The sequence below is a fragment of the Symphodus melops genome (assembly GCF_947650265.1).
Source record: "Symphodus melops genome assembly, chromosome: 6".
Taxonomy (NCBI): domain Eukaryota; kingdom Metazoa; phylum Chordata; class Actinopteri; order Labriformes; family Labridae; genus Symphodus; species Symphodus melops.
In genome coordinates, this window is record NC_136696.1 from 24,909,784 (window position 1) to 24,924,779 (window position 14,996).

At 41.8% G+C, this 14,996-nt stretch overlaps 1 protein-coding gene across 1 annotated transcript in view; it reads left to right on the forward strand.

The window, feature by feature from the left end:
* The window catches only part of cttnbp2 (cortactin binding protein 2), an 84,413-nt gene that overhangs the window by 57,301 nt on the left and 12,116 nt on the right, over positions 1-14,996 (forward strand). Inside the window, exons 6-11 of the mRNA XM_079345565.1 lie at positions 1,986-2,085; positions 3,985-4,135; positions 6,390-6,590; positions 7,062-7,179; positions 8,076-8,366; positions 11,224-11,319. Of these exons, the coding sequence (XP_079201691.1) occupies positions 1,986-2,085; positions 3,985-4,135; positions 6,390-6,590; positions 7,062-7,179; positions 8,076-8,366; positions 11,224-11,319 (957 nt within the window). The remainder of the gene's footprint in view (positions 1-1,985; positions 2,086-3,984; positions 4,136-6,389; positions 6,591-7,061; positions 7,180-8,075; positions 8,367-11,223; positions 11,320-14,996) is intronic.

Below are 14,996 nucleotides of genomic sequence, written 5' to 3' on the forward strand. Positions count from 1 at the left end.
CTGCAAGTGGAAGCAGTGTCATTTATCATCATTTGTCGATTCAGAGCTGCACAATAAACTGGAAGAAGAAAAAAAAAGAGCTAACCACTTCTCCACACAGCTTCTCCTCTACCGCTAACTTTTAAAAGTAACTTTTAACAGCTGGTCAGAATTGTCGATGGGCTTATTTGTCAAATAACACGGCGTGTATATTTAACTGTCGGTGGTTTTGGTCAGTGGTTGGCTGGTGGATTTTAAAGAGAAGTCTTCGAGGCTTGTATTGATTAGTATTGATTGATCAAGACAGGGCAATACTTAGATCATGCATTTTTTTAATGGCTCACAAGACAATAAAAATAAAAAATACAAAAAGTTTTCATTTCGATACATCTGAAATAACATCACACAGCTGAAATATAACACTGATGTTGTTCATTTAATCGACCTCTAAAGAAATGAAACACATGATCATAAATTACCTGAAAATGTGCTTTTATTTTTTTTCCCCCTAATGACAAAACGGTTGAATTGATTGACAGCATTAACCCCGAAAGATGTAGAATACGTTTGGACAAAGCCAAGCATTTCCGTAGATAAGCCTTTTCTTGGTGGATAAAGATGCTTTGAGCGGACAAAGACCTGCAGCTGATAAGCTCTCAGTTGTAAATCCTGTAATTGTGTGAGCCGCCGTTATAAGCCCATTATGTTCTCTTCCATTAAATGAGATGGACTGTCATGTCGGCGCTGTAACCTCCGCGAGGATGTCAACTGCATGCTCGTTCATCTAACACAAACACACAAAATTACACACACCGAATATTTAATGCGTTTAGTCCAATATGCACAGCGATAAGCGCACGCTGACACACATCAGGCCCATCAAGGTTACCTCCCTGCTGAGATGTTTTGTCGCGCTCTGTCAGGGGAGGAGCGTTGATCCATGAACACGACTAATGCAGCTGAAGGACAGCTGTGCACAAGGCTTAGAGGTGGTTCTACAAAGTGTGCACACAAAAACACACATGAAATACCACAAACCCACCCATAATTATAGACTATTTTTTAATATGCACTTTGCAAATTTAGATTACATTAAACTGTTTTCCCCGTGTGCCCAACTCGCGTCTGATGTGCCATGTGTCGAGCTTTAAACGCAAACATCATGTAATGTAAGAGACAACTTCTGTGAATGTCTTTCAAAACATTTTCTACTGCGTAGTAGATCTCTCACGTCACATCAAGGTCCCTAGCTTGACTTTTACAGCAGCAACCCTTCTGCTGCACACCGATGCATAAATACGTATGTAATTATTTTTGCACAGACGGATGTCACATGCAGAGAGAGCTGAAGTCCTGACCCACTTCTGGTTTAGCTGCTGTTCTACCAGCTTTGAAATGTTGAGTGTAGTATCTCATCAAAGGTTTTTATCATTCACTGTATGGAGCCGAGCATGTTCCTGGGGATTTCTGTTCATATTCTCTGAACAGTGGAAGTGTACGCCTGTATTCAAGAGGAGAAATGTGACGGCTTGTCATTTCAGGAACAATGAAAGTTGAAGCCTCTTTGCCGAATGAAAAAAAAAAAAAAAAAAGTGAAAAGTGGCATATGAAGATTGTGACACTAAATGCTGATTTATCTTAAATGGGAATGTCTTGTATTCAAGTTTGGAATTGGATTTTGTAGACAAAGGAGAGTCTTTGTAGGATTCACACTCAGGTGATTTTGGGGTACATCAGGTTTCTTGTGCTTTATGCATCTTGTCAAAAGGAAATTGAAAAAGTTAAAAAGTTCATTAAATCAAAAAATACAAACTACAATTGTCCTTCAATAGTAAATCAGAATCAGATTTATTGACTTCGGTGAACTGTGCTCGACAATAAATATCATCAATAAACAAAAACAACAATCAATCCAAGGCACGCTGAGATTTGTGGTATTATGTTGTTGAGTTGCTGCTACATTGACATCTATTTTACATCTTCGTCTCTGTCTCTGTCTCTGTCAGAGTTTGTGAAGCTGCTGCTGTCTTCAGGATCGCCTGCTGATGTATCTGCTGACAATGGATTCACACCTTTACACTTTGCCGCTGCCTACGGCCACAGCAGGTGAGCTTTAAAATGCTTCTCTGTCTTCTACTGGAATTCCTCTAAATGAACCAAACCAAACCATGAAGTCACAGCTTCTTTTGCTACTGCAGGCATCAAATGATAATGTTGGACTCGTGAGGAAAAAAGGCACCAGGCCAGATCATGATAGTTTAGTCCACACATGTACATGATCGCAAACCTGTCGAAAATATTAACTCATCAAAACAAAATTCTGATGATATAAACACTTAATCTGGACAGCATTTAAAGATTTTTATGCCTTTACTTAAAGACGGGACAGTGTATAGAGTCAAAAATCTAGGACAGAGAGAGAGGGAGAGAGAGGGAGAGAGAGAGAGAGAGAGAGAGAATGACATGTAGGAAAGGAGCCACAGGTACTGCTTTACATGATAACTTTGGGCTTTTATAACTTCAATATGAGCAAAGATCAGTTTAGACTTTTTCCTGCTCCAAACCCTGTACTGTACGTCCTCTCATCGAAACTATCCTAAAACACATGCTCACAATGATATTATGACATCTTGTTAGTATTAACTGGTTGGGTCTTGACCTCTCCCTTTTAGCCACAAGTGTATTTAATGTGTGTTTTGTGTTTTCAACTGATGACTCATCGCACAGATTTCACTGTGAGCCCAGCACAGCTGTAACCTCTAATGTGTGAAATACGACCGCGGCTCTGATCCCAGTAACCCTGTTGGGTTTTGTGCTGAAAGCAGTGCCAGCATGTCTGCTTGGTAGAGTCAACACATCAGCATGACCTGAGGGGCTTTGTGGACTTACAGAGTAGACTGTTAAGTTGAGCCCTATGAAGCTTAATGGGGAGATTCCCCACAGACAGAGGCAATAAGCCCAGTTTGGGACTTCCACTGGGCCTCTGTTTGAAGATTGATCTCGTGTCTACTGATTGGAGGTTCGTTCTTCCCAATCATCAGTGGAACGTCTGTTATTGATTATAAACAAGGAAGGAAACATCTGCTCGCACACTACAGGCACAGTCACTGTTTACATCTATTGATGCTGATGTGATCAAGCTAAAGGCAGAAGAGACTCCGACAACTACTCTGTGTGTGTGTGTGTGTGTGTGTGTGTGTGTGTGTGTGTGTGTGTGTGTGTGTGTGTGTTTGTGCTTGTGCCAAAATCACGATACCCAGGACCAGCTGGGGAATGTGCAGTGTTGTAATATCTGATCAGTGTGTTATTTATAGAGTGGGGATATGTAGAAGGCATGCTCATGCACACACACACACACACACACACACACACACACACACACACACACACACACACACACACACACACACACACACACACACACACACACACACACACACACACACACACACACACACACACACACACACACGCACACACACACACACACACACAGAGGGTTTGTTTTATGATGTTAAATGTCGTCTCTGTGCTCGTTTTAAGCGACAGGCTCCGTTTCTCTCTCTCGACTGATCAGTGTCTTAACTTGTTTTTAACAACTGCTGCTCTGACTTAAACACTTGGTTTTCACAGGTGTGGCATCATGGCATGAATTATTCTGCCTTTATGGTCACTAATCGAGTACAGAAAGTGTGCGAATGCATACGTGCCTGTGAGTTTGCCATATGCGTTTTCTAACCAGCTGCATGAGTTCTTTCTTGACTTGGCGTTGGAACTAGTTTGTTCGTAATAAAACTTAGAATATAAGTTATCCAGAAGGAGTGTGTGATTGCTGCACAACTACAGTTAAAAAAAATAAAAAAATATTAAATATCAAAATGAACCTAATATGAAAATATGTAAAGCACTTTGAAATGTGTCTTATCTCTGTATATGTGAGTTCAAACTGTTTGCATTGGTTTACATTTATGTGTGTTGGTGTCCGTGTGTTTCTCCTCCCTCCAGCTGTGTGGCGGTGCTGCTGGCTGCAGGAGCTGCTGTGGATGCGGCGGCGGCTGAGGGACAGACTCCCCTCTTTCTGGCCTGTGAGGCAGGAAGGCTGGACTGTGTCCGGGTCCTGCTGAACGCTGGAGCCGATCGCGCCTGCAGCACCTCTGTAAGCTCACTGACCAAGAACCTCCTTTAAAGGGATACTTCACCCATTTGCATGAAGCTGTGTATCATTAGAAACATGGTAGCAGTGTTGAATAGTCGTGAATCCAGAACTCATTTTGCCCTGAGACGGGAAAAATGTGTTTTTCTTTGCTTGAAAGTTTTCTTCATGTGATGCAAAAAGCGTCATATTGCATCACATGAAGAAAACTTCCAGGCAAAGAAAAACGTATTTTTCTCGTCTCATCCCTTTAATAACACCGGCACCTCAGCACCTGGCTTTGATTTATATGATTCTACTAAAGCCACTGTGCAGATGTGAATGACGGCACCGCTTGTCAGTAAAATCATCAGTTCAAGCTCTCAGTTTAGACACTTTATTTTGACTGTTTTGGCGACAGGCTCCAACGTTTGACGGAGGATTTGTTTTCATCAGAGGTTTTAGGATATGATATAGACAATACAACCAAACAAATACAGCACTGCAGTTCAAAATGTATGAAGCTTCTCTCCTTTGACTGTCTTCAGACATTTACTAACACTGTCCTTTTTTTTAACTATTTCATGAGCAAATCATGGAAGGAGGATCTGCTGATTCCTAAACAAACGTTCTCCATGCTTCCCGTTGTAAATCCATTCTAATAGGCTGTACTACAAGAAAATCCTATTCCACTGAATTCATTTTCCAAAGCAAGCGTCCCTCCTGTTTCCTCACACAGCGTGCTGTTCCTCACCTTGTCTCGTTCATTCTCACACTCTTCATTGTGTTACACTCATCCCGCGTCACATAATCTCAGGGGTTTTGTCTTCTGATTGGTGTAGGCTAATTGATGCACAGGCTTTCTGGGTTTCCATGGAAACCATGGGCAGGGGGGGGTCTTTTAGTTGCCGTAGCAGCATGTGATGGGAGCCTATATTTAGTTACCCACTTTGTTCCACATTTAGACCACGACTTTCCTGCTGAGCCAAAGAGATGCCAAAGAGTCTATAGCATATCTGACCTCTTCAGCATGGGAGTATTTTTAGACGGCAGAAAACGTTGGCCAGTGTGTCGGGTCAAACATAATGATTAAATATAAAGGATGGACTTTGAAGTGGTCCACAAGATCACTGTCTGACTGGACACTCAGAGTCCATTTTTTAGGTGATTCTACTCATAAATGTTAACAATATCTAAAACAAATGTGACAGTTGCCACACTTGTGAATTATGTGTTGACTTATTGAACCTCGAAAGATTCTTTCTTTTGCCTCATTATGGATTTGTTTATTGCTTCAGACAGCAGTGATCCTGTTAAAAAACGGCCTTTTTAAGAGTAGAAGCATGAAGTGCTACAACAAAGGAAGCTTAAACACACTTTTCTTGTCAGAATTCAGATGACTTTTGAGTAAACATTTGTATTAGTAGCAGATGTTAACTAACAGCGTTCTCTTCTTCTTTACTGCATATGACCTCAATTAAAAAAAAAAAAGTGCATTCATGGATTTATTGACAGACCTTTTATAAACCACAACTCTGACTACCAAGGAATAATTGAAATACTCTCAAAGAGCAAACACCAAAATAGATTCTTTTTGTACATTTTGTCTTCATGTCATAGGACAGCAAATAATCAGATTTTAAGGATGTTGGACAAACAAGAAAGATAATTCAATGTTTATCAACTTGGGCATCGATTCAACATCTGTATCAGCCGTTGTCAGACGTGTTGACAGACATTAGCACATGAGCGGATGTTAGTAGCTGATGTGGATTTGTTGTGCTAAACGAATTTACTGCTGGAATCCAGTACATGTAACGGCTGATTGTCTCGAAGTTAGCTGTTGAACAAAATCTGATTTGTTTTCAGCGTCAGTCGTCAGAGAAAATGTTGCAATGTGCGAGTCAGACACCAAAAGAAGTCATGACAAACTGATTTTCACATTTAGTGTATCTATACTTTCAACAAAGGCCCCTTTTGTAACTTCTTCTTCTTTTCTACAGAACTGTGTGGTTTTTTTTTTAAATCAAGATAATACTGCCAGACTAATGGATGTTTGAATCAATAAATAAATCAATCTACATGGGTGGACAGTTTTGAACCTTTCACAACTTTGTACATGAATGTGATGCTGAGTGATTGTTGGAAAATCAAATCATTTATTAGAGCTTCATGCTTTGAGATATCAAAGTTTCCTTCATTTGTGTTAAACAGTGGAAGAGTTAAGTTTTCACTCAGCACTAAGAGTTTGACGTTTCGTCTCTCTCCGTCTCTGCAGGACGGCTGCACGGTCCTCCACGCCGCGGTGCGCTCAGCACATGTCGAATCGCTGCGTCTTCTCCTCTGCCACTCGCCTCACAGAGGTGTCACTGTGAGCCCTGATCCCCACAACACTCTGGCTCTGCCTGCCGCCCTGCTGAACCACGCCAACAATGACGGCTGGACGGCTGCACACATGGCCGCTGCTCTGGGCCTCAAGGTGAGAATGAGCCGAGCTAAAACAACACGAATACACCAAATCTGTAACTAACAGGTGTGTAACCAGAGTTAAACATTTCCCTCGTTGTGTATATTCATGCTCACTTCACTGACTCTCTACAAACACTTATTTAAATCGGTCCACTCTATCTTCCATTAATGCCCCGCCCTGCGTCAGGCTCCACAGTCACAGGCTAATAGAAGGGCTGACCTTGCTGGCTGAAACATCCCGCTCGGTTGAAGCGAGTGCTGGAGACACCAGAGCAGGCTAGACTGAGTGTCTGAGCGGAATACAAACGAGGAGCACACTTCGATGCATGCTTTAATAACACACAGGAGCTTTACTCACCTTTCATATGTGTGTGCTGTACACTTGTTTATTAATCCCAAAGGCAGAGCAGCCTGTCCTGTTTGTTATAAAGAATGTTATTATGTGGTTTTATGATTGGGACCTTTGTGTGTTTGTGTGTAGGAGTGTCTGGAGGTGCTGTGCAGCCACACAGAACAGGACATCGAGAGGAGAGATAAGTGCAATCGCACTATTCACGATGTGGCCACTGATGACTGCAAAGATCTACTTGAAAACCTCCGTGAGTGGCCTCCTGTGTGTGTGTGTGTGTGTGTGTGTGTGTGTGTGTGTGTGTGTGTGTGTGTGTGTGTGTGTGTGTGTGTGTGTGTGTGTGTGTGTGTGTGTGTGTGTGTGTGTGTGTGTGTTTGTCCGTCTGTCTCTCTCTCTTTCTGGTTTCAAACCTTAAGCTCCCGAAGCGTAAGGTTCTTTTTTTGTTCATTTCAGCTGTAACTCTTTTAGAAAGTGAACGTCTCAGTCTTAATTTGGGCAACATGGGAATGTTGTTATAATGGCAAAACATATATCTTTGAGGTGGCAGCAGCTCAGGTTCTAGGGACTTGAACCAACGGGTCCCAGGTTCAAGTCCTGGCATAGACCTAAATAACAGAAATGGTTGAGGTTGCTGGAGAGGTCACAGGTCACTTCTTCAGTAGTACCGAGCACTCTGACATCTCTCCACTAATGCATGTCCACAGGTCCTGTTTTTCCTGTGTGTGAACACAAGATGTCACATGGCTGTTGTAGGCAGGTTAATCAAACCTCTTACCTAGCTTCTTTGACTTTTTCTTCCCTCAACACCTTCATAATAAAATGTCTGATGACCCACCGTGTTAGCTGTAGAGATGAAGTTGATTTAATTGACCTCAGGAACTTGTCATTCCTGATCGTCACACAGTAGATCTTAACACGCCTTTCCAGCAATATGATGACAATCTACATTTTAACGTATCGATTGTGAGGTCATTTCGTTGTTTGGGGTTGTGTAAGTAGTAGTATTTCAGGATGAACAAAAGAGTGTGAGTTACCACACCATTTGGCTCGCCACAATTGAGTTGAGCATGAAAACTTCTTGCTTCATGTCATGTTGTTCATACGCTGACTGTCCTATTACTGAACACCTCCTTCTCCCTCCTCTAGACTCGTACAGGGTCCAGGTTCGTCTCCATTCTTCAGGTGGAGTAACGACCGGCTCCATGTGTCCTGTGGAGGCTCTGGAGGAGGAGAAGAAGGGCGTCTCCAGCAACCAGGGCTCCATGGGCAGAGTGTCAGTGGACCGTTTGATGAGTTGGTCTCAGCTGGGCTCCACCCTCAGGTGCACCTTCACCTCCTACCTCCAGACCCTCTGTGGGGAATCCCAGGCAGCCCGGGACGAGGCCCAACGCCCACCGCTCGGACTTGGACCCGCCAGCATCGCCTCCATTCTTATCGGTGAGAAAACACTTTTGTTTTTTACCCCAACTCCCTTTTGATCTCTTCTGTCATGCCACCCGACTACAGGATAAATTGAGACTTCATGATTAAGCCCCTTTTTTTCTGTTTATGCTGCGACTGTTGCGATGCAATAACTGCTGCTTACTGCACCTGGAGCTGCCCTGTTGGCAGTCATCCATTCCCTCTTGTTGCTTCCCACTCTGTTTAGCTGCAGGTTTATGTTGCAGGTTGCCTGGCTGTGTTGTGTAAACCTAACACTCTTCTTCATGTAAGCTTGGCTGCAGAAGCCATATTGGAAATCCTCAGCTATTGATGCATTCCAATCAGGAGAAACTTACGTAAGAGTTAAGAATTATTTCTTAAACAGTTCTAACAGGGAAAAATAAATGTGCAATGTCTTGGGTGATTAGACTCCGTCATGAGGACTTCATGCACTCACAGAGGTAGTGAGGCCGACAGCAGGATAGGAGGAACCCCCCCCTATGGAGGCGAGACAATGATGCAGCATGTGATGAGGAGTGGGTTCATGAGGCTGTTTCTGAATGGAGGTGTCTGGGGCGGAGGAGGGTCACAGCTCTATTAAGTGCAAATATAGGAAGACGGAGTTAAATGACATGTTTTAATGTTATGTAAGCAACATAGCAGGCACGAATGAACATCCAAACCTTTGAATGAGGAAATACAATCACAAAATCAAACAGTATGTATGTCTCAATACTGACCCAGAAGCACCATAGAATAAGAGGTTATTGCAAATATCTTATCGTTTGTATTTCATCATCATCAGACTTTTGTGCATCGCTTGTTTTGGTTTTGGTTTATTATAGTTGAGTTTTAATTTGTGTAGATAATAGTCGGGTCTTTGGACACCCAGCGTGTTACTGGGACAACGCTGGAGTGTGTGTAGTCCATCTTTTTATATATACATATAAACAGGGTAAACGACATGTACGAAGGACCTACCTTAACCTCCAGGTTAGGTCGCTCATTGTAAACATCCTGCATGTTTAGCTGTGTGGAGTTGATCATGTGTCACTTGATGTGATGTTTGTTTGGCTGCAGCTCAGAGCTTCACACACACGATACTTTTTTTGTTTTGTTTTTTTGCACTTGATGAATTATTAATGTGTTGGTGCGAATGTTGCTACTGTGCATGCCTTTTTGTCTTGATGATCAGATTTCAACAGGGAACAGCTGGCTCTCAGGTTTAGGGTTTCAGTTTCATGTGTGTGTGTGTGTTCAGTGTGTGTGTGTGTGTGTGTGTGTGTGTGTGTGTGTGTGTTAGGGCTGGTTCTGTCTGTCTGAGTCCTGGACGTCGTCCTCAAGCAGCAAAGTCAGCTCCCTTCTCTTTGTCTCTGTCTCTTCTGCTAGTCCGATCTATGTGTTTCTGTTTTGCTGTCGCTCACACTTTAAGATCTTTCAGGGCAATAAGGAGAGAGACTGATTTGTGTTTTTTTTTTGGGGGGGGGGGATGACGATAAAAGAAAGCATGAGCAGAAGATGGATGCATAATGGATGAGATGGGTAGAGTGAGGGGGGGAAGGAAGGTGCCAAATTAGGGGAAAATGTCGGTCTTGTGCGTCAAAGGGGATCAAACTGCAGACATCCAGACAATCTTTGGTGTCTGGATTTTATGTCTGTGCGTCTCTGTACGCATGTCTCATTTGTCCCAGCTCTGCGTGACTGCAGACATTTCTTATTTCACTCTGTGACTTTGTGTATGTGCTCCCTTTTGATGGAATGTCACATTTGATTTATTCTGTTTAATGGCAGGCTTTCGAAAGCCCGTCTACTTCTGACATGATTCAGCTCAGTGCCTAACTCCGGAGTTAATGAATCAGTTATTGATCGGCAGGAAATTAGACCACAACTTAAATATATGTATGTATATGTAGATATGTGTTTTAAAAGATAAGTTCTTCACAGGAAAGAGCATTCACACTTATAATATTGAACTTGATACAATCAGTTGATTGATCAAATAAATTTAGATTCTTTCTCCACTTCTCTTAAATCACATGGATCATTCACTCTGAGTTCCTTTGGGAGTTTTTTTTTTTTTTTTTTTTTTTAAATCTGCCGCCAGAGGAAGAATTTATGCGACTCAAGATCTCTGACTGTGTCTTTTTATTTGTTTGTTCACTTGTGTTGCTTCCCATCATGGTAAATATTAGGGCCTGACCAATACGGGTATATTTGGACAGATCAATATTAGGAAGAGAAATAAATCTGATACTGATGAATTGACTGATACGTTTCTTTTATCTGGACCTGTAGAGCTTTATAGATAATCAATCCAATACTTGTGGAAAAGATATAAAAGATGTAATTTATATAGCACACTCTGCTGGTGACAGCCAGAAGGAGAACTGCTACAGTGATAGTCAAATGAAATACTGTTTGACTGGTGCATATCTGGGATCAAATTTGCTGATACAATAGTATCACTGTAACACTGTATTGCTAATATTGGCCGTTGTTCGGCCTCTGGTAAATATAACATGCTGTATACAAGAAATGAGTGTATAAACCCTTTACATATGAAAGGATCCATACTAAGCCGAAGTTCAGGCTTTACATTTAAGAACAACATAAAGTGTTTATATTTGAAGTTTGATTCCAAAGGTTATGACCTATTTATGTTTGTTTGTGCAGAGTTTTTAAAGCTGAGATGACATTAACACAGCTTACTTAAATAGAGCACAGCCTCGTCCTACATTGTAAAGGACACTCTGATAAATTTTACATCGTGGCGCGTATAACTTATGCACATATCATATTTAATGCATGTACTGCATGTATTTCAGTCTGTGCTTTTGTAACTGGTTCCTTTCTCTCCTCTCTCGTCTTGCAGGTGACACAGAGTGGTTGCCAGGTCAGGAGCTGCCTTTCTCACCCTGGGATCTGGTCAGAAAGCCTCTGAGTCAGTGCATCACCATCCGCCTCAAAGGTAAGCGAACCTGGCAACCTGTCGTCTGTTGTGTTCATCAGCATCGAGCCACAACCCCACAACCCCCCCCCCCCCCCCCCCCCCCCCCCCCCCAAAAAAAAAGAAATTACAGCTACATTCACTGATGATAATACCGTTTGGTGGATGAAGGGCCGACAAATCTGTTTGGAAGCAATTGTAGTGTGGGCAGTGATGTATCAGAAGCTGCTTACTGTGAGGCTCAGCATGAAGGAACATTTCAGCCAGAACAGTCCTCAGAAGAAATGGATACCCGATAGTTGGTTGATGCACCCACTCTCTGGTTCTTAACCTGTTAATGACTCACTGCACTTCATAAACTCTTCTTTAACATGATAAGATGGTGGACAGCGGTGGAATTAGAAATCAATCTGACGGATACCATTGAAATCTACCAATGATTAAGATAAATCTGCTTTGAACTGCAGCTGATTTTATTCTAAATCTGTCTGATCTACATCTGTCGTGATGACTGATGAAGACGTCACTCCTCTGTTTTTCATTGTTTCTAAACTCACCTTCAACCTGTGAATGTTTAAAAGTCTTATTCTATTTCAAATACTTTTTGGTGATTTTAGCCTTTTATTACATGGTACAGCGAAATAGAGACATGAAGTCTTGGGAGGACAGAGTGCTGGGAGGGGGGTGACATGCAGCAAAAGGGCGTGCATTGGGGCGCTGGTTATAACTGCTAGGCTAACATTTAAAATTAAATTAAAATGTTTTCCTGCAAAAAATCCAAACACATTATGGAGCACAGAACTACACTTGTTAGCTACAATCACACTACCATAAAAGGAGGCCTTCTGATGTAGGAGACGAGACAGAGACAACATGCTAGTTGATTTTTATTTACCAATGATTCAGCTTGAAAAGGTGTTAGCTTGACATGGTGAACTGAGCTTTGATGTTCTGCTCAAACGCTGACAGTACAGAGATTTGAAGAAACGCCTTTAGTTTAGATTGAACAAAGCTTACAAGCTGTGAGACGATGAAGACCAGTTTGGAGGGTTACCTGATTTAAAAAGCCTCTCTTCATGTCACAAAGGAATGACGGTCTTTGTCCCTGAGCAGAGACCCACACAGCACTTGAAAACTCTTAACCCAGAGTTGCCAGTTTACAGCGATCTCTTTTTTAATTAAAGGTGAAGTATCAAAGCAGTGCTCCACTTACAGTATAGTCTTTGTTCTAGTGTTTTTAAAGCTCTACCTGGGCCTATAAAAGGGCTGAACATGGATCCAGAACAATTCCGCAGACAGCACAGTTAATGATAATAGATGAGTCTCAGTAGCAGCCCTGAGCAGCAGACTGTCTCGCTCCACAGATATTGGAATAATCTTTCTTACTGTCTTCTGTTGCTGCCTCCACCCCTTCAATTGCTTTATCTAGTGCATTTCTCGTCTCAGTGAGTCAGGGAAAAAAAAAAAAAGAACAACGAACAATAGTCTGGCAGCGTGAACATCAGGGTGAGCTGCAGACTAACTCTCCTTCTCTCCCCGCCCAGCCTTCTCTTGTTCATCAGTCCGTTTTCTCTTTTCTGCATCTTCTTTGTCTTGACTCATTTTCTGCCTATTTCACCGTCTTGCTTCATGGAAAGAAAAGGTATATAGGGGAGGATGCAACAATGTGTAGACCTTGTATGTGTTTACAGTATTTGTGAAGTCCTTACTCAGAGCTCCGTATTGACCTGCCTGTCCATCCGCCCACCATGGCAGTGATGGCAGAGAGCCAGATACACAAAGCTTCAGCTTTCACCTTCATCTTGTAGACCTGTCTCTCACTCACAGCATGGCACAGGCTTCAGAGAAAGAAGAAAACCTATAATCCAAAAAATGTTGTGCACCCGAAGTTCCTTCCCTTTTCTCTTTTGTCTCGGGCTCATCAAACATCCCAGAGAATTGTGGCTTAAAATCAACATGTAAAGATACTACTGTATGTAAGTCAGTGCTCAGCAAAGTTCGACCATATGCTTAACACCTCTTAATATGTAATTAAGTTTTATAAAACACTGTCAGTCTGCTTATGACAGAGATTATGATTACCATGTGATGTATTTTAAAGATGATTGGAAACAACTGTTTTGGTATCCCAATTCTTAATTAAAGGTCACATATAATGCAAAATACACTTCACCATATTTTTGTAACACTAATATGTGTCTCTAGTCTGTCTACACCCCCCCCATTAAGAGAAATGTCCATCCTTCTGCCTGCTCTACTTTTCAGAAAATGTGTGCTCAAATAGGCCATTTGGAGATTTTCCCTTCATGACATCACAAAGGGCAGTAACCCCTCCCCCCCAAGTGGGTGACACTCGCACAGCGAGGTGTTTGTTCTGCCCTCTGAGTCTGCCTTCTCACCGTAAACAATCCGACATGAAGCGAGAAAGCCCGAGCCACACAAGCCCTTCCAGAGAGAGGGCGTGGTCCAACATAGCTCATTTACATATTTAAAGCAACAGACACAAAAACAGCCTGTTCTGAGCAGGGCTGAAATACTGCAGTTTATAGGTATGATCAAATACAGGATCAGAGTGGATTTAGAACAAGAAACTTATGTGCATTTGTGTCAACACGACCCGTTATCATGGGGAATATACATTGATGGTGAATAAGTGAACAGACAGATGTGCGTCATCCAGTGATGACACATTTCAAAGAGCTGTAGGTGTATAGTCTTTTATTGGATGTGATGACACATATCAGAGGTTGCCAGTTTGTTTTTTCATTCATAACTTGATCCCTTGTGTCTTTTTTTGTTTTGTCAATATTTCTGTCGTACAGCTCCCTGGATGTGTTTCTATGTTGCTACTTTTGCTATTTCCTATTTTCTTTACTTTTCATTTATTGCTGGCATTAAAGTAGGACTGTATTCAAACGAAACGATCCAGAACAGACCGGAATGTAAATCTGCAAAAAAAATCTGTCGCAAATTTTGCACAAAAAGTGTTGAATAATTATAATACATCTATTTGACGGTCTTTTGAGTTACTCAAATTTTATTATAAGCAATCTGGCACCAGAATGTCCTTCCAGAAGAAGCTCTGTCCAATCTTATCTTATCGGATCTTAATAATTAAATGTACCAGTCTCCTTCTGTGTATTAATATGATCAGTCATAGTCCTACAGAGCCTTTCATCAGAGCTGTTTGCATAGCAGAGCATGTCAAACATGTTTTGATTGATTTAAACTTCAAGCAAATATGAACTCGGAGAGCCTATATCCTAGCGGTTATGTTGCACGCCCCATGAACAAAGACTATAGTCCTCTTCTCAGCAGCTGTGGGTTCAAATCCAACCTTAGCCCTTTTCTGCGTGTCATCCCTCACTCTCTCTCCTACAAAGAACAGACTGAGTTTATCTTTTTACACCAACCCATCAAGATAACTTAAGTGAATCGACTCCGATATAACACCAATGATTTTATGTCACATTTTATCGTACAGTTGTCTTGTGTATTGCAGAGTTTAGCGTGGACACAGATATAAGTGTGTATTTTCTCAGGCAGCACATTAAAACCTCTCAAAGCTGTAACTCATCCTCCTCTCTGATTTGACGCATTAAAAGCTTTTTAATGAGTAAACTCAATGACCACTCTATCGGCTTTCAATAACTGCCAACAGTGATTACTTTGTAGCCCTGAGCTAAACAGCACCTGAG